Source organism: Marmota flaviventris, chromosome 2, assembly GCF_047511675.1.
Source record: "Marmota flaviventris isolate mMarFla1 chromosome 2, mMarFla1.hap1, whole genome shotgun sequence".
Classification (NCBI taxonomy): domain Eukaryota; kingdom Metazoa; phylum Chordata; class Mammalia; order Rodentia; family Sciuridae; genus Marmota; species Marmota flaviventris.
This window is the reverse complement of record NC_092499.1, coordinates 126,022,347-126,043,459: the sequence shown is the minus strand read 5'-3', so window position 1 is coordinate 126,043,459 and position 21,113 is coordinate 126,022,347. Positions and strand designations below refer to the sequence as shown.

Genomic DNA, 21,113 nt, shown 5'->3' with positions numbered 1-21,113 from the left:
GAGTTAAATCTTCCCCTCTTTTTTGTATTTCTTATTTTTGAGACATGATCTGAGTTCAGACTTGCAATCCTCCTATCTCTGCCTCCCAAGAAGCTGGGAGTGCAGCCATGTGCCAGCATGCCCAGCTTCAAATAATTTTGATCCACAGTTGTTCGAATCCAAGAATGCAAAAATCATAGATAAACCATATACTTTATTTATGGTATACAACAGGATATTTTGATGTATATATACATTGCAGATGGATTAAATCAAGCTAACTGACATATCTAACATCTCATATTCTTATCATTTTCCAGTGGCTCCTAACCTAGATACAACAGGAAAAACAGAATAGAATTATTGTGAAAGGGAAATCAAAACACAGGGGAATTTCAGAATAAAGATATCATAGATTACTGCACTTGAGGGCTCCAAATTAGGGTCATGGGGGGAAAGGATGAAACTTTATATATTACCAAAATTATCAAGCAAGATTAGATAAATATATTTTGGAGAAAAGGAAAGTGATGAAAATCATACTTAGGATAACAAGATGAGGCACATTCTAGGAAGCCTAGCCAAGAGGAAGAGCACAAGCAAGGGCTATGGGTTGATACAGGTCCCAGAAATAGCTGAGGAAGATGGCTGTAAAACAAGAATTCAACAGTTAGGAGTGGCATGGTCAAGTGAAGGGCTGGTATGTCTTTTAAGTACACACGCTCTACTTCCCATGTGAATATTAAATGAAAGGGCCAGGGATGTTGCTCAGTAGTACAGTACTTTCCTAGCATGCATGAGACCCTGGGTTAAATGCACAGGACTGCAAAAAGAAAAAGACTATAAATGTAGGGACCTAATGCAGAGGAAGTTACCATGATAAATAGGATACAGAAAATGTACATACAGGAAAACTCAAAGTATGGAGCATAGAAAGATGAATTCCAGATAGGAAGAAAAGGAGATTTTTATCTAGGAAACATGTGGAGGATGAAATGTGGTGGGTTACAGGGCAGAGAACTAAGCCTATCTGTTCTTCTTCTGAGGGAAACAAAATTCGAGCTCAACAACTATCAGGAAAGATGAAAAGTCACAGTGAAGGTCTTAAAGACAGAAAATGTTATGAGAGATGAAGACAATGCAAATAAAATAATAAAGATTTTCTGAAGACATTTTGTAGTCAGGGACCATTTTCTTCCAGTAGGTGAGTTTGCTTGTGGTACATACATCGACATCTTTTTGAAGGTTGGACAGATCTGAAATGCCCACAATTTTAAAAGGATAGAAGTCCTTGAAATGAATTTCCTTGTGATCTAGGTTAGGAGACAGAGCCAGGTGTTTAAGGTCAACTCAAACTACAGTTTCCAACCCAGCAGAAATAATGGTAAGGATGGGAGAGAGAGAAGGTGACACTAGAAAAAAAAAATGTTTTCTAAAAGCATAATAGCACCTTGGGTCAAATGTGTGACCTTAATGTTAAAAAAAAGTGGGGGAAATGATGTAATGCTATTTCTAGGCATGATATAAGGATTAAGATTTAGGGTAATAAGGAAAAATGGTAACCCATTCATCTCATCCTCAATGTGGAAAAATCCAACTTCATTCAAATTCCCTTTCTAATTAAATGTTAATGGGCACTTAACATTTTTTTTCTCTGCATCAGTGGACCAAATTTTGGATCAGATTAAAGGATGTGTGACTTTTTATTTTCTCATTAACTATATGGAAAGTTGTCCCTTAAAATGTTACTCATGTAGGGCAAAGTAAACTAATGGTTTGTTAAACACTATCTCCCATTAATCATCATGCTCACTGGAAGCCACCTTCACCACACTCCTGATAAAGACCACAACAATGGCACCTACCAGGACCTCTTTCTCCCCCAGAGGTAGATAGTGGTGATGAACCCTTATGCCAGGACCTGGTCTTCAGTTTCTCTATATCTGATTTACCAGCTGCCCCACCTACTCCAATGCCAAAAGGATCAGTTATTGAGATAAAATATGGGATTAAATTAAGATTTCAATGTCATGGCAGAATCCAATCCTCTAGATAAAAATGGTCAACTGTGACATCAAAGCCCTAACAATTTTTTTCCAACTTTTTAGGCCTGACTTCCAAGGAAATTCTTATTTTCTTGTGTAAAATTTATTTCCGGAATTTGCATTAACTCTTCTTCAGTTGTTGACTTTAACTTGTGTACTCTGCTGCTTACACCTGTCAGAATGCCAAAGATAAGGTTAAGATAAATCCAATTGTAGTATAAAATCAAATTATTTGTATTTTTTATTATCAGTGAGATAATAAAATTAAGAATGTTTTGGAGATTCTATTCAGTTTTAGCTTTAAATCTTAACAGTTGGTGGGCTATAGAATTCAACAGAATTCTACTCCAGAATTACAGATGTAGACTGTTTTTAGGCAGTTCAACAGAAGCCCAAATAGAGAGATCTTGTCTTAAAAGTTTCTTAGTTACATGTGTCAAAAACCTTTAAGATTTCATATCATTTGATTCAATGTTTTGAATAATGAAATATATCTCATGATACAATAATCATTGCACAAGGACATTCACCCAAACATTACTTAGTCTAGCAAATCAGAGAAAATTACCTAAATAACTAACCATAAGAAAAAATTATGTAGAATATATTCTTCAACTATGTAACAATACTATATGAGGCCATGCATGGTGGCAAATGCCTGTAATCCTAGTGACTCAGGAGGCTGAGGCAGGAGAATCACAAGTTCAAGGCCAGCCAAGCAATTCAGCAAAGCCTTAAATAATTTAGTGAGACCCTATCTCAAAATAAAAAATAAAAAAGACTGGAGGGGTATATCTCAGTGGTTAAAGCACCCCTGGGTTTCATCCACAGTACCAAAAAAAGAAAAAGAAAGAAAGAGAAAATACTATATAGCTTTTAAAATACTTGTAAAATGTATTCAATAGACAGGGAGTCTCTAAAATATAAAGCTACATTAAAAAGTATTAACAATAGTAACTTGTGTCTGCAGTGTATTAATATTACATGTATACTACATGTACATGAAAAACTTAAAGAAATAGATCCTGTGCTGAAATGCCCAGGTGTTTGCAGAGTTGCAAAATTTACATGATGCTTTGGTACATGCTTGGCTCAGATGTACTGGGAAGGAGGAAAGCACAAAGGAGAACAGCTGAGTAAAAATGAAGGCAGAAATCCTCTCTATATATTCTCTATATATTCTAAATTTCCTTGATGGGAAAATAACTTTTTTAGTTTTGTAAAATAATAAACAGAATTGGGCTGGGGTTGTGGATCAGCTGTAGAGTGCTCACCTAGCACGTGGGAGGCCCTGGGTTCAATCCTTAGCACCACATAAAAATAAATAAATAAAGGTATTGTGTCCAACTACAACTAAAAAAATAAATGTTTAAAAATAATAATAAATACAATTTTGTAAAAGTAGTGAAGGTGTAGCAAGTACCAAAGTTCATCACAAATGGTCACTTTATCAACTCCAGCCCGGTGGGTCTTATTTCACATCTTAAACACAAAAGCATTCTTTACAGGGGGAAAAGTTCCTACACCTCATACAGGGTCAAAGAATATGGGACTCTATTGTAAAGTCACCTATGTACACTGTATAAAAACCCATGGGAGTGGTGATCATTCAGAGTTCAAATCTAGGTAAGAGAGGATTTCTGCTTTCCTTTTTATTTAGCCATTCTCTTTCCTACTTTCTTCCCTCCCACCACATCTGAAACAAACATGAATCAAAGCATCACATAAGTTTTGCAGCTCTAAAAACAACTGGGCATTTCAGCACAGGTTCCTTACCAGAGTCTTCCAGAGGTGCTTGCCACCAGGATCACAACAGGTTCTGTCTCAGGGAGTTCAACACCCTCAGCAGTTCCACCTTTATCAAAGTTAAACATAAGGAGTGCAGAACAAAACAGAATACAACGATTTGCAAAGTACAAACTAACATATAGTTGGCCCTCTGTGTTCACAGTTAAATACATGGATTCCACCAACCACAGATGGTAAATATTCAGGGGTAAAATTTTGCATCTGTAACCACACACATACATATATTTTGCTTGTCCAGCAATATACCCAGCAATATACTGTAACTACTATTTACAGATCCTTTGTGTTGTATTAAGTATTATGAGTAATCTGGACACATTTTTAAGTATATAGGACGATGCATGTAGGCTATATGCAAATACTACACCATTTTATATAAAGAACTTGAGCATCCATGGATTTTGGTATCTGTAGGGCTCCTAGAACTAAACCCCCATGGACACATAAGTACAACTGTAACTCTACTTTCTAAATAAATGTGGTAAGATATTCCAGTATTCCACATACTTAAGGAAATAAAGCCCCTGTTGGTTATAATAATTGTACCATTTTTTTCTACTTTTATTCCATCCATAGCTCCCTTAAGTCATTTCCATTCCTTCTAGTCTTCTGGTTTGAATGATTGTGTGCCTTACCCTCTGAAATTCATTCGCAGGCTTTGAGAGGTCAGGTCTCAAAATGATGGTATTGGGAAGTGGGGTCTTTGGAAGATGTCTATATCATGATGGGATCCTTCATAAATGGAATGAGTGACCTTTTCGGACAGGAACCAAGAGCTATCTGGTCCCTTTTGCCATGTGGAGACACAGGAGGCTCTGTCCATGAATGAGGAAATCTTACCAGACAGAGACTCTGTCCACACCTTCACCTTCAGACCTATGTGTAGTGAATTTCTGTTGTTGAAAAGCCACCAAGTTTATGGTCTTTTGTTATAGCATCCCAAATGAACTTTTCCATTTTTCTCCCAAGATCTTTGCAAAGCACTATCAGAAATGGCTAAATGTATATCTCTCATCTCCATGCCCAAATGTCTGTAAGTTTCTCCCCCTTTTTAATTCCTCATACATTCTTCAGTTGGCTCACTGATTGCTCACTCACTCCTGGGCTAACATCAAGCATCCTCTTCATGTGTTTCTTCAATGATTGTTTGTGTCCATGAGAACTCATCCATGTGGCAAGTCTGCAGTGATCTAGGCACCATCTATACAGGTGCACTTAATCAGAGAAACATGGAAAATCACAAGTATCATCATTTGGATTTATGATTCAGGGCCCCTCCTGGTTATAAGAGCAATTACATATTACTTAAGCCACTTCTTAAATCTACAGTTTTAGGATGAAGGAGAGAGGCAGCACAAGAGCACGCTTCTCAACATAGAGCACTTATATTAAAAAATCAAGTCATAAAGGAAAAACTAGACCTAATTACTAAGTGATACCAGTTATTTTTGAAAATTAGAAAAAAGTGCTTTGCTTCCTTCCAGCTATTTCCAGTGTGAACCTACAAAATAACAAGGTGCTGGTGCATACAGCCTATTTCAGACCAATCTGTTAGAATAAGAGTGAATTACTAACAGTACTTCACTCTGAAGCAACAAAAATAGTGTCTTTCCATACATATTCCCCAAACCAGTCTTTTCTGCCCCATGTTTCTACCATCCCAAAAGTCTCAACAGTATAGTGAAATTATATCGTGCTTTTTTTTAAATTTTGGAGTTTTGTTGTGATTGTTGTTGTTTCCACAATTTTCATTATAAACAGGTAACCACAACAAATCAGTCTTCATAGAAGTGTGATGTAGAAACACTCAGCTTTCTGATAATAGACACAGAAATTAGCTCAGTAATATGACAGACTGATTTCTGAGTCCCTCCACTGGATTAATGGAGGAATCTGTTAACACTGTCACATGAGCAAGTTTTGAGCTGTTTGTACATCATTGCATAATCAAGTTCAGTCTTGTGCCAAAGTAGATATACCAGGAGGTTAGATGTCAATTAATAGATGCTTGCTATCCTGTCAGTCTTTGTTTAACAAATTCCATCTGCTGTCTTCTAAGGGATGTGAGAAAATAAATGAAATTTTCCCTTAATTGTTTTAGAAACTGAGAGAAGGAATGAAAGGAGAAAATAATGTTGAAACAAATTGCCTCTTAAAGTATCCAACTTGGAGAGAGAAACGAAGGTAGGCATGCAGATAGCCTCTGTGCCTCTATATCTGACACATCTAGAAATTCTTTTCTACACTATTTGTCAAGGACCCAAACATCCTGAATTAAGCTTCCTCTGTCAGAGACCTCCTCAGACCACCTCCAGTGACAAAACTAGCAGGCAAAATCATCACTGCTTATCTCTTAATGAGAGATAAAAGTCATTCAGGTAGGGAGCAGAGAAACCACACAGGGCATCTGCTCCTTTAATTGACCTTTTCCCTTTATCTCTGTAAACCAGCCAATTGCTGTGATCTGTACCCACCCACGGATTCTAAGAGTTGGCTCTACCCTAGGTGTGCTAATTCAGTTACCCTTAGAAAAAGATGCCTGCTTCTTTTAATGTCTGAACTTTAAAGCATCAGTCATACCCCTCCTTCTTCTGAGAGAAACTTTGAGTACCACATATATGAGTATATATGGGGGATTCTTTAGACAAATTATTTCAAAGACCTATATTAGGAAACTACTCATTTACTCTCTTTAGATTGTGCTAAATATTCCTCTATCAAGATATTACAATCCACTATTAGCAGGATTTCATCTACAATCAAAAAGCACAATAAGAGCTAAACACTTTGAAAACATTATTATTGTCATAATCATTATTCTTTGGGGGAGGTCACTGACTACTTCCAAGTTTGGATCACATTATGCATTCTGATCTACATAATCCTAAATAGGTAGTTTCCTAATCATGTAAGAATTCGTACATCCACATTTTCTTCTTAACAAATAAAATTAAACAATTTTACTTATCTCTTTGCATATATCTAGTACAGTCAAGCCAAAATCTCATCCTCACACCCACAATGGTAACTGTTTCCATCTTATGTATATGGAATTATTTTTTTATTCAGACCAAAAAATTATTAGAACATAGTAAAACTTTATTTTGTGTAGAGATGTTGTAATATGCAAATTTTACCTTTGAGGTCTAAGCTGTTATCTTCTTAAATGCAGGATAGCCATCCTGGTCAAATGTGACAGTCTAGATGACAACCACAAGTCCATGTCTTTTGTTTTGGACTAGTTTATGAGCTATTAAAATGATGAAGTTTTATGATAATACTGATATACCACAGAAGATTATAAAATGATACATGAATTAAATTTATGTAGAACTTTTTAAAATTTGAATATGGGTAATTTGGCACTGAGTAGCATTGATTCAGACATCTCCAGATTTCGTGTGGTTCTCAAGTGATAATGGAAAGGTTATCCTTTGGATACAAAAGAAGCATTGTAATAGTCCACTTCAGGTTTCAGTCACGAATTAATAATTCTCAATTCAGACCAAAACATAATTAACACTGCTATGTTTGAAACCTGAAAATTAATCATCCTGGATGCATATTTTAAATCCCAGCTGCTTATGTACAAAATGTCTGAGGCTCACAGCACACAGTATAGATTGACTGACAAAAAAAAAAAAAATGGCTCCCAGATTTCACACTGGCCATCCTTCAAGTACAAATTTACAAACTGCCAAATTAGAGTAGCTCGATGCTGCTCATCACTACTTGGATAACTAATTAAACTACAGGTGGTATGAAATGACAAAAAGTAGCACTATGTGAAAGGCAAATAGAAGATTCCCTATGTTTCAAACTTCTCACCAACTTTAAAAAACACAAAATCTGAACTGGAAGGTAACTTAGCGAATATACATTCCAGAATCTTCATTAAAGGAGATGATCAAATTGGGAGTCCCAGAGTATGAATGCCTCACCAAAGTTCATGCAAATCTTCCCTGGGATTTAAGTACTCTGAATACTAAGTTTTTCCACTGCAGAGGGCAATCTTGCACGTTAAACTCTCTAAGGTTTCTAAAGGCGAAATACCCTCAAATGTGGAGGAAATTTCCTAGATAATTAAAACTCCAAACAGTTAATGTGATAAAGTAAAATCTCAAACATGGATAAATAAAGATAAGCTTTGCAGCAATATGATATAATGCTAACAAAGACATGTGCCATAGGAGAAAAGGAAAGAGAGATGATAGATAGTCATAAATACATAAATAGATAAAGAGATAGACCGACAGACAGATGAGCATTATGTTTCCAAAACAAAAACTGCCTTTTTTTCTTTTTGTTTTTCCACCTGTGCTAGGGATTCAACCCAGGGCCTCAAGCATGCTAAGCAAACACTATGCCACTGAGCCACATGCCCAGGCCCTAAACCACATTTTTAAAACCAGTAGTCTGTGCTTCTAAATTGTGAAAAACAAATACACAAACAAGACAATTGCAATTAAGATTTTTAAATTTCTTTACATTTCTGAATCAACATCAATTTATTTGCCCATTATTACCAGGTGTGAAAAATCCTGAGCCCTGTACAGGTGCACAGTGGATCAAGGGACCTGCATCTAGAAGGACCTTCTTGCTGTGTCGTTTCATGGAGAATGAAGGAAGGGGAGAGAAAAGTAAAAGAGAGGAGAGGGAAAGGAGGGGAGACGGAACTCATCCTTTTATCCTGAACCCATTCCTGCTATAAAATAATTAATTCTAATCACCTTTTCAAGGTTCCACCACTAACACTAATGCCTTAAAGATTAAACTCCAACATATGAACTCCAGGAGACACATTCAAACCGTAACTTATATACACAACCCTATAAATATCATAAAAACTGAATGTGAAATATGATATGTCCAAAAATAGAAGGAGACTTTCCTTAGTGGAATGCAACATCAGAACACCGCCAGCTCCCCCTGCTCAGCCCCAGAAGTAATTTCTAGGTTTCCAATACTTCTATCTATAAAATACTGAAGCCCAACAGCCTTAAGAAGCTGTATTTTGTTCCCCAAATTAATCTGTTTGGCTGGGGATGCAGCCCACTTGGCTGGTATGCACCAGGACCTGTTTCAATCTCTGGCATCCCAGAAAAAAAGAAAAAGAAAGGAGTGAAGGAAAGGAGGAAGAAAAAGAAGGAGGAAGAAAAAGAAGGAGGAAGGGGGAGATGTCAATAAAGTCCCATCCCTCCAGTCAAACATATCTGGAAAATGTTGAATTCTTTACCTTTCTAATGAAGATTTACAAAATCGTTAGCATATTAAAGGTCCTGACAATTCCTAAAGCAAGGAAAATAATTTTATCTCTTTAACATGATTTCCAATATTATTAGAGCAGAAACACTTTGATTAAGGAGCACACACTAACCTTCTATAGAACAGTTCTCTTAAACAACCATTATTTTAACATGTACCACAAGAAATGGCATTCTCACAAGGAACTTTGGTGCCCAAGGCCAAAACAAAGAAAGGATTCAGAAATGAAAACTCATTCAAAGGCACATTCAAATACGCCCTCATACCAGTGAATTTTCTGTACAATATTCAACAGCATAAAAAGGAATTAGTACAATCAGTTCGCTCTTCCAACATTTATCTCCAACCTTTTTCTAACATGTATACTGTTTTGGAAAGGCAAAGCATTCTGCAGACCCTACATCAATGGTGAGAAAGTGTGCTTAGAGAGAACATAGCTCTGGGATCCTTGCAATAGCTCAAAACCTTAGAGGTCCATCATTTTGGATAACAGAGATGAAACTGTTTTCCATAATTCAGATGCTTTTGTGTGACAAGTTCACAGAGATCCTCATGTTTCAAGTTACGATTAATTTTACAGGTTAAACACACACCCAAATAATGAAATCTCTGCAATACAATAGCTTTATGGCAAGGGTAAATTGTTTCACAAACTCATTTAACATATATTTACTCAGAAAATCCTCTAGTCTACTTTTGACCTGACAAAGGAGCTTGTATCTTAGATGGATATTCAGAATCAGCATGACTGGCAAACAATTAATAATATTACAAGAAATTACCCAAATTGTTGTTTCTTTTACAATCTTTGGTCTGGATAGATTGATATTCATACACACACACACACACACACACACACACAATGAAATAGTGGGTGACCTAGAAAACTTGTTCCTTATATCCATTTAAATTACCAATCATAAAGACTTTTTAAAATTAAATTTTAAAGGAACATTTTTGTGGTATTCAAATAATTAACAAATATTTTCTATATAGGTATCAAACACAATCAGGGCTATGTAACTTTAAATCAGCCTATTTTTTTATCCTTTACAACTAATATGAAATAAAATAAGGCAAATGGTTTTCAGATCATGAATCAAAGCATGTAGATTTTTCAAAGTTCTTACATAAAAGGAATTATCTTATTGTACAACTGGGATAAAATATGATGATGTAATCAATAGAATCTGCATCCTCTTTCAAACTGAATAAAGCACAAATTAGGGCATTTAAAGAGATGTGATGTTTTCATGTCTTAATGTTATTTTTACTCACCCTGAATAAGAATGTTAACATCATATATGCTCAGATTTTAATTGTTTTAAATGCTTCCATGTGATACTTAAATTCACTGGAAAGTACAAAGAGTAAAGGCTAGGGAAATACCTCAATCATAAAGTGCTTGCCTGCCACACATGAGGCTCAGTCCCCAGTACCACAAAAAAAAAAAAAAAGAAAAAGACAGAGAAAAACAGTATTTAATACTTACGATGGATTCTATTTAATATGGTCTCCTGAAAACCAAGATATAAGGGAAATCTCTGTCCCCAAGACAAACAGATCACAGGCTAACTCTGTCCTGGATGATAGCACAGAACAAATCACCAACACATAATATCTATCATATTCCTATTTTTCCAAATTTTGCAGTTAGAGAATATTCTTATATTCATATAGAATATTCTTATATGGCTAGGATAAATGGCCCAGAAATAAAACACTGTAAAACTAGCAAATAATTGAAAAATACCATAGCTCCACTGTATTGCTTATGGGACAATGGAAAGGAAACACAGAACCCAGTGAAAAGAGCAATAAGAACTTCCCTATAATATAGAAAGGCTCAACCCACATATGTTTTTCAAGTAAACACAAAATTCTGAATTAAAAAAAAAAGTACCATGGTTGATGTTTAGAATATCCACACCAACCCTTACATCAGCAAAATTTTATAGGACCACTGCAATATTTTACTCTTTTTCCTGCTTTAAAATCAGAATAAATTACAACGGCAATAAATGTTATAAGGAAAGAATAAGGTTCATGGGGAAGTACAAAAGAGGGATCTAATTTAGGTAGTATGAAAATCATAGAACAAGATAAAATCCCTTGAAACCCTGAGAGAGCATCTCTGTCATCTGCTAGCAAGATGATGTGATGAAAATATCACATCTGTGCCACTTAGTGAGAGTGAGAATATCTGCTCTATTCCTGAGCCTCTTTTCTCATCTGAAAAAATGGAGATGTGGTTAATACCTGTATTGCCTACTTAACCAGATGGATCATCAGCCTTGATAATCAAATATGACATAATACCTGCAGCATGTTAAAAATTACTAAACAGTGTGCAAAACGTCCAGTTACCACCTCACTAAGTTACACTTTGATGCGTATTATAAAATAATTTAAAAGATTTCAAATGCTTGGTTGGCTTCATTTATTTACTCAAAATGTTTGGTACTCTTCAAAATGCAAAAATCAGTATGCACTCTAAGACACAGAGCCACACTTTTAATAAAAGTGTTCCCTTCCCTGTGGAAGGAGAGCTATATCACAGATAACAGGCTAGAAAATCAAGTATTGAATCCATCTTGCTGTATGAATATCATGAGGTCTACTGTCCTAAATTTGAGCCTTTAATTCCAAGATAGACAACCAGCAGTATTCTACACTTGCCATCTTAACCTTTGCATTTCTTTGGTTTCTATAACACACATTTAATGAAAAGAACACAACTCTCTTTATTATCATCTATGCCATTTTTCATTTAAACAAGCACCAAATTTATAAGCTGCCTTCCTTTGTCAAGTAGCCCAAGAAGCACAATTATTTTTCTAACTCCTTTTATTTACCATCATCTAAGGAAATATAAACAATGTATTTTTGTCTAAACAACATTGGAGTTGAAAGACCAAACATTGGAGTTGAAAGCAGAAGTTGGTCCTAATTTCTCAAATGAAACTGAATCTGCTATCAGATTTAACTGTTCTTTAACTACATGTAAATAAGCAGATTTGCACCATCAATTCAAAGTAAAAACTTCCTGAGTGTCTTCTATGTGCAACACATAAGAATCCTGAGCTGAGCCCCACACAGGCTCAAGAAAGAGGGCATCTGCAACGGGGCAATAAAGTGTAAGATTCATTTTTTTAAGAGATGTAACAACATAAGCTTTACAACCTCCCTTAGGGGAAATACAAAAAGCATTTGCTTTGGGCTCTCTATACCATTTTTTCTAATATTAAACACAAACCTCTCTTCATAAAGAGCATATTATGTAAGGTATTGTTATCATCCATCTCTAAAGTTCATTATATGCTTTCTTATCAGTGCCCCAGCATTGATGTATGATCATAACTTATGCATGAAACATACTGCCAGTGAAAAGTAATGTCCTCAATAAACAACTTTACCTCCCAAATGCAGCAACCTGGAACCAAACACCACACACACACTATGGACCTTATCCCAGGAGCACCTTCCATGTAAGCAGTTTTCCAACCCCCAACTGGGTCAGCAAAATGTTCTTCCTTTCTGCTGAGTCATCCCCCAGCTTGCTTTATAATAAAAGCATAAGCACATTTCCTTCTTTTAAATTGCTAATAACAATTCATATGCAAACTCTGAAAATGTTCATACCTCTATGGAAGAAATCAGTGAAGGAAGACTTTCTAAAGTGGGATCCTGTTGTTGTCTTTACTGTGATTTTCTCTGTAGTGCTAATCCCTTTGTGGTAGGGCTTTAGTATCTGCACACATGCCATGAGGGATTGGGAGCCTGCAGAGGAATTACTGATGGTCAAGTTACCTGCCTAAGGCTAAACATTGCCATAGACTTGGAAATAGAACCCATAGCTCTAGTCCTAGACTATTTTCTTAAGTACACCACCTGGTGCTGACATTCAGCACCTCCTGCCTGAGAACCTGGGTAGGTGCTGGACAGGCTGGGCTCTCATTCGCGCATTCACTAATGGCAAAGAAACCTCTAGATTTTGAACTGGGAAAGGAGAGGTTCATTCATGTAAATTTAGTAAAAAAAAAAAAATGCCTAAAAGATGAATTCTCCAAATCTCTGATCCTAGCTTACTGTAGTCAAGAACCTCTCTCTGAGTTTTCCTCCCTTCAGAAAAGGACAAAGACATAAAATGACAGCATAAATGCATACACCGGCCCAGGTGTATACGATTTTGTACATGAGTAGATTATATCCATTCAACAATGATGTACTCCAAAGTTATTTTCAAAAAGTAACATTTCAAAAATGTGCTAAAACTATGCTCTTATGTGCCACTTTTTTCACACCTGACATAAAAATATGGATTTTATGAGAAGAATATGCAACAAGTGAAAAATGAATTAAATAGAACTAGCATAATGGATGAATACAGCTCATAATAACTAAACATACACATTAGTTGTTGCTTAAAGGAATGCTAATTTTAAAAAATGGATGGCAATTTATAATTTATGTGCATGAAATCAGGAAAAAATAATCCTGTAGTTACATTTTCATTAGAATTGAGTAAATTTTAATGGAGTAATTAAATATAAGTAATAACAAAGTGCTAGTTAAATCATAGAAATTAGAATTAATATTACTAGAGTTTAAATCTAGTTTTATGTCCCCAATGCTTTATAGTTAATGAAGCAAAAAGTAAGTACATGTAGGTTCTGCTCTGAATTAACAAATCAATGATTCATTCTAATAAATAACAAAGAACTCATTTTAAAATATCATGTTCAAGTTTTTCTGTTTTTTTTTTCAATATTTCCTTATGTATCCTGTATTTTTCAATAATCTTCATACACTGGTTCATCTTTCCATCTGTATATCCAACATGTGTTTCTTATACACTAGGACTACTGCTAAGCACCAAAATTACAACAGGAATATACAGTAATTTTCAGGAGACAATGTACTTTCACATACACAATTTCACTTAAAATCTATGGACTAAATCTCAATAATTATGTAACCATGCATAATTTTAAAAGATTACCAGAAATTTTCAAATAGGCACTCACTAAGAGAAACAAGATAGGTTATGTAAAACAAAATGGTTTTTGATCACTGTTAGGTCAGCTAATTAAAAAGAAGAGCATGAAAAGGAGAATTGTAAGATTTAGAAAAAACATGGAAATGTGAAATACGTCCACTATCCACGAAACAAGCTATGGCAAAACCAATGCTGTATACTAAAATATTCAAATCCATTCTTATGTTGTTTTTACAAAACACCAAAATGAATGATGAGATATACATGCATATATGTAATTTACCTCTCTATTTGTTATTTAAGATGAGAGGCATCATCTGTGGGCACTACTAGAAAGAATGCATATTATAGTTATTTAAAGAAAAAAGCAGCACTATTACTATTGTGCAAAATTTGTTGTCCTTCTTTGCAATCACCCCCCAAAATCTCAAGAACAAGCTTATGCATATTTCTCCTATTTGAAATACATATGCTTTTCAGTTTCTTTATTTGAAACCTTTGACTTTTTAAAAATTTCATTATAAAGGATTCTCAAAAATTTATTTATGGGGTTTGGAGATGTCACTCAATGGTACAGCACTTGCCTCGAAGGCAGGAGGCCCTCGATTTGATCCCCAATATCACTTCCATGATCATTTATCCATAATTTTTTTAAATTTTGCCATTGTTACTCCTCTGTCTAAATTTACATGTTGGCCAAAACATTCATCTTAAAAAGCACATCCAAAATTTTATCAATCACTGCTTAAGAACGTTTACCATTTGTATTCTTCTTATTTTCCAAAAATTATCATCTGAATTCTTTTGCATCATGGAGAAAGGCTCAGGTGTACATAGGTCTGTCGTATTTTCCCCATTGCTTCTCTTAATTATCCCATTCAGAGTTTGATCCTGCCCATTCATCCATCTATATCTTTACTGTTTTCTTTCCTCCTCCTATGACAGTCTCAGAATGCTATTCATCTCCCTCATCCAATTTAAATATACTTTGTTTCACAAAAGATTTCCACATCAAAATAACTTCTCCCAAGACTTCTCTCCTCCAAGTTCCCTCTCTCTCTCTCTCTCTCTCTCTCTCTCTCTCTCCTGCTACTTTCATCTGTTCTTCTAATAGAATGGGATTTCTCATCTCCTACTATCCTACTTTTGTTACAAAACCCTTAAAGGAAAATCATATCTTATTTAGTGACCATTTCTTTATCCATAACTTATAACAATTTTTGTAATGACTAGTGTAATTATAAAACCTAATAAAACAATTTGTTTTCAAAGGACTGTGATTGAGTGCTAGTTCTAATCTTACACTCAAATATTCTGTCCTTTCCCTATAAAATGTGACTCCCAAAGTAACACTCAACAATTGCTACCTTTGAAGTTCCTGTAATAATAGGTTAAATAACAGCCATTATCAGACACAAATATATTAAGGAAAATCAGAATTTTCTACAGCTTGGTATTGATTAATCTGCTTCTTGGAGGAAGAACACATTTCAAATGGCTTTCAGTCACATCTTTCCAAAAGCCTACAGTATCCAATCCCATTAATCCTCAATTTTTGTCTACAATTATTTTATGTTTACAGAGACAGAAAAAAGAATACTACCATGAGAATGCAAGAGAAAAAAATGAATGCAAGAATACCACAGCTATGCTATGCATTGGGATTGCTATAGGATATATACTTAAAGACTATTCAATATCATGGCCTGTATGTTGAATTTGTCTTTAAATTATTGAGCCCATAGAAAATAGGAACACATTGATTCATGGAACATAAATTAAGGCAAAAATAATAAAGTTTTTAAATGTACCAACTATCAGCACAATACCAGAGCAAATGGATAGCTAAGTTTAAAAGTAACACAGAATGTGTAATGGTCTGCAATAATATATTCCCGCTATTCTTCTGGTTGTTTTAATATTGTATAGGGTTCTTAAAGAGTCACTCAATACGTTTTCTCTTCCATCACATTCAATATAATAATTTTTGATAGAAAAATCCACTAAATATCCATTAACTATTGTGTTAAATTTTCTTCTCTAGAGAATTTGATGTCCCCAATTAAGAAAACCAGTTTTGAGAGACTGAATCTTAAATATAAAAAATTTGTTCCCTTAAGATAATAAAGCATGTCTTTTGAACAGAATTATTTTCATAAAATTATCAATGAGTGAAATATTCATAATGTTAAATTTTAATGAAAGTTAGCAACATTCTTTCCATGTGTTTTGCTAATACTCATACTGCCTTCATATATAAATGTCCTAAGTGGTATACTTTACAAAACAAACTTTTTTTTCTTTTTTTTCAGTGCTGGAGATGGAACTCAGGACCTTGTTCATACTAGGCAAGTGCTCTGCCACGGAGCTACATCCCAAGCCCCTCACACTATTTTTTTTTCAAATTCAGATTAAAAGTGAAAATGTGATGAAAATATTTTAATGTAGTCAAAAATTTCATCCTGTAAAATCCTCAGTTGTATACATTTTAAAATACATTTCATTAAAGTCCATATAAAATAACACCTTTAGTTTATTTTAATGCATTCATATTTTTATAACTTATTGCAATATTTCTCAAAATACTGTGCATGAAATACCAGCTTCAAAATAATCTGAAGCACCAGTTTTAAATGCTGGGACCTGAAAACTCCACTTTGGCCCAGCTAGATCATAATCCCTTGGAGTGAAGAAACAGAGAGCATGCATTTAAAAACAAGTTTGCCCCCAAGTGATACTGACGTACATCAGAGTTGAGAAACCTATGCCTCATATTCTCTAAAACCATGCCTCATATTCTCAGTGTTGTATGTTCAAAAGAAAAGTTGTCAATGGTTTCTTCCAATATTTTTCTCCAAATGCTTATTCTTAGGATTTCTAAAGTTCTACTCAGCACAAAAATCAAACCTGTTTTCAAATCTCATTTCAGCTCAAGTAACAAATGAAAGGGGTCATTTGTCTCATCATTCCCTGGTGCCCTAAAAAGATTTGTGGGCAAAAGTCTCTGACACTCTCTGCACCTCAGAATACTGACCTCTGCTTTCCACAGGTCAGAATAATGAATCCTGCCAGCATTCACATAAGCCCTAAGTGACACACAGAACACTAGTCTTGGACTCTCCTGGCAAAGCTGCCCCTTTCTAGAGAAGACCTGCAGCTCGGGCCCTCTCCTTCTCTGGGTAGGCAGGGCTCCGTCAGCACCCTGGACAGCGACCCGCAGAGCTGAAGGCAGGTTCTCAGGGTTCAGAAGCCTGCCTAACTTAGGAAAGAAGCTGAGACCGATGAACTGACCTGAGTCACACCTAGTATACACAAGCCACCCCTCCACACACCTCCCCTCCTCCTCTCAAGCTACCAGTATTTCTTTCCAAATGACAACAAAGGAAACCTTAAGTACCTCTTACCTAGAATATACGAGCCACCCCCACATCTCGCCTCACTCCCCGGTTTCCCAGCGCCTGTTGCTAAGGAGGCTAGACGGCACTAGGCAAGCCTAGCGACCAGGTGACAGCCCGCTGGAGGAGCTCTGAGCACGAGGGCGGCCGTGAGAGCAGGGCTCTAGGCCAGCCCGGGACCCCTTCTGCAGGCAGGGTGCGCCCTCCGCAAGGCTCCAACGCCTGCAACACCCCCATACACACTCAGCATGTGGAGAGAGCCGGGTTAGCAAAAGGCCCGCGCCCAGGAGCGCGGCTCCCTTCCCGGGCCCAGGAAACTCCGCCGGGTTCCGGAGGCCTCTGGCCCAGCACTGTGGACGCCAGCGGGCCCAGACAGCAGGGTAGGAGCTCTGAGACAGCCTTGGGAAGGGCAGGCACTCACCATGTTGACTTCAGAAACCATGTCGATGCTGGCGATGTCGATGTTCATCCCCACGCAGACTGGGGGACCTGCGGGAAGCGCACCACACGGTGATCAGCCAGGCTCCGGCAAGGGGTGCGGGCGGCTCTGAGAATGGGGGACTATCCCGGGAGGGGGCGCAGATGAAATACAACCCACCCCCCCATTCCGCTGCAGCTTAGCGGATGCGGCCCCCGCCTCTCTCTTCTACCCAGGCCGCCAACGCGGTGGGTTGCGCTTCCCGCAACGGCAGCGCGCATCCCACTTACCCCCAAAGTCGGGTCTTAGGCGAATGTCGTAGCCTTTCAACAGCTTGTCCACCGTCTCCTTCACAAAGGACATGTTCCCGGGATCGTTCACGCTGGGGGGGGGGGGGGGGAATGAGGGAGGCACAGAAAGCAGGGTCAGGCGGTGGCTCACTCGCCAGCGCCCGGCGCGCACACCGTGCGCCCTGCCCGCCGCCCGGCCCGCTTCCCGTCAACCCACCCGCGACCCTACCTCTGGGCGCAGCAAACCACAGCCACCAGCACTGGGGCCGAGAAGATGCCGAAAAGCCTTCCTCCCGCAAAGCCCCACATCCCTCCGCCGCGCCCCGGCACGGGGGAGGGGGCGCCCCGCCGCCGTCGCGACCCGCAGCCGGGGCTGCTCCTGCTGCTGCCGCCGCCGCCGCCGCCGCGCTGGCCGGGAGCGGAGGAGGGCGGAGGGGGAAGGGGAGTAGAGGAGGGGGAGGAGCGGGCGCGGGGAGGGGAGGAGCAGCGGGCGCGGGAGCGGAGGGAGGGGGAGGAGGCAGGACGAGTCGGAGGCGGAGCTGGCCGCGCCAAGCTCCTAGCCCTCCCCCGCGCTCACTGCTGCCCGGCGGCCCCGACCCTAGGCGCCCTCTCCCACCTCAGCAGCCGCCACGCAGGACTCCGAGCGCAGAGACTATAGGGTGTAGCGGCCGGCCCGGCGGGACACTGCGGGCGGAAGCCGCGGCTGCGCGGCGCCAGGCGGGGCCGGGAATCGGCCACCGAGCCAGCTCCTCTGGGCTCCTTGCGGCAGGGCGAGGGAGGGGACCCGCAGCTACCGCCGCGCGAGCAGCGGCAGCTAGGGAAACGCTACCCGCATCCTTCAAACCCCATCCCGAGCCTCTCAACCCGACCCCCAACCAGTTTCAGTACAGCCCGGAGCCGGTGGGTGCCATACTGCGCCTCCGGCTGCGGATCTACGCGATACTGCGTCCGGGGGGAGGCTGCGGAACCCCGGGAAGCCCCCCGCCTCACCTGCGGGGCTCAGAGCCTTGGGTCGCCAAGGTCCAGGAAAGCCAAATTGGCAGCAGGAGGGCCAGGAGCCCAGAGCACATGGCGCTGCTCCTGTGGCCTAACCTGGGTGGGATCCGCTCTTCCCTACAGTCATCCAGCATTCAAACGACGACGTGGGGATCCCCGCCCCTACCCCCACCCCCGGGCTTTCCCGCCTGACCCATCTTCCAGCCCCTTGCATGGCGGCCCGATTATTTATTTATAAAATATAACCATGTTAAAAAAAAAATTGGTTCCTTAACTATCCTTTCAACCTCACCCCTGAACAATTCACGAGATCCCTGAGTTCTTCCTGCTCACATAAATGCAATTAAATGAATGGTAAAGAGAATGTTGAATATTCATCTTTTATATCAGTAAACTGGAATCCAAATCAGACTTGGAGACTCTGGACTCTTACGTCAGGAATGGGAAGATAATGTGCCTTTTCTGCAGCAGCCAGGAGCTGTCCGTGGTTCTTAATATAAGACCAGAATCCTCCTTTTCCCTATGACAGGCCTCCATCCTTTAGCTCTCATTAAAAACAAAAACAAGACAAAACAAACAAACAAACAAAAAACCTCTGGTACAGTGGCCAAGAAACAAACTGGTGTACACCAGTTTCCAACCTTCCCCATGTATCACCACTGTGTGCCTAAGGGGTGCTCACCCATGGCCACGGGTTGTTTATTTTTCTTTAGTGATGATTCTCAATACAGTTTCCCTGTACCCCAGACTACTAATATTGAGGAAGATGATTACTCAATCCATCTGTGGTCAGCCAACAAAACCCACAGATCAAGCTCAATGTTGGATTCTATAGACTTCTTCAGGCCATTCCAGGACTTAATGAACAGTTAATAATACATAACTATAGACAAATGTTTTCTGTAATGTTTTTTCTATCATGGTGACTTTATATAGGTAAATATCTAAATCTAAACCTTCATTCTCAAGTTGGGATGTTTCTGTTCATTAATTTTAAATATCTTTGCCTTTTCTAAAAATTAGCATTTTTATTTTTGGAATGGCAAATGCGGCTGCAGTACCTGAAAGATTTCGGAGATAAATATAGCTCCCTAATTATTTTCTGGAAAAGTCTATTCACAACTGCTTCATATTCTGTGTCCTTTTAAGTGCAATGAAATCATCTGCAAAATGATAACACTGCTATCACACACACACACACACACACACACACACACATGATTTAATCTATTTCTCTTGTTTGCACACACTTCTTCTATAGAAGCACCCTGCTGGGGATCATAACTATCAAAGGTAAACAATGCAAATAAGGTGTTTGAATAAAACCCAATAACAGAAAGAATTGTCCCCGTCATTGCTGATTTATATGCTCTAAGACTTGCAAAAACACACTACAAGTGTTATTATTATCCAGCTGTGCACTACCTTGGATCATATTGGCTTGGATCTCTGTGTCTCTCTCCTTCTCTCTGGTTCTTGACTTTATTTTTCACCCCTGTTGCTGCCTCAGCACCCAGTTCTGCAGGAGCTCTGATCAGTTTTAAATGGAAACAAGCCTTCATGGCTCATCTCATGTCCCTATTGCTTGCCATCATTTCCCACCTTCTACCCTCTTAACGTATAAAGAGATCTACGATGGCACAGGACCTGTTCAGTACCTATATATGTATAATCTAAAATTCCAAGCAAGTTAGAACCTCATAGTGTGGACCTTTGTCTGATAGAAGATAGGAGTCCGTGGATAAAAGCTTCCCCTTTATTGTCTCCTAAGAAGTGTCCTGAGAGACAGTAGTTGTTGGTCTCTCAAATTTGATCTTGTGAGATAGATCCACCAGTTGGGCTTCATACTCAGCATTGGCCTGCTTTATGACACATTTTTCACTGTTCCCTCTTTCTATTCCTCCATCCCTTTTATCT

At 38.6% G+C, this 21,113-nt stretch overlaps 1 protein-coding gene across 2 annotated transcripts in view; it reads right to left on the bottom strand.

Moving 5' to 3' along the window:
• Gabrb3 (gamma-aminobutyric acid type A receptor subunit beta3) overlaps positions 1–19,270 on the bottom strand; it is a 226,677-nt gene extending 207,407 nt beyond the window's left edge. Inside the window, exons 1-3 of one of the 2 annotated variants that reach the window (XM_027925938.3) lie at positions 19,191–19,270; positions 18,201–18,292; positions 17,914–17,981 (exon numbers count right to left, since the gene is read on the bottom strand). In XM_027925938.3, the coding sequence (XP_027781739.1) occupies positions 17,914–17,981; positions 18,201–18,292; positions 19,191–19,270 (240 nt within the window). Of the gene's footprint in view, positions 1–17,913; positions 17,982–18,200; positions 18,293–18,429; positions 18,510–19,190 lie in introns of those variants that run through there. The other variant, XM_027925937.3, reaches the window with a different exon arrangement.
• Positions 19,271–21,113: the final 1,843 nt, after the last annotated feature.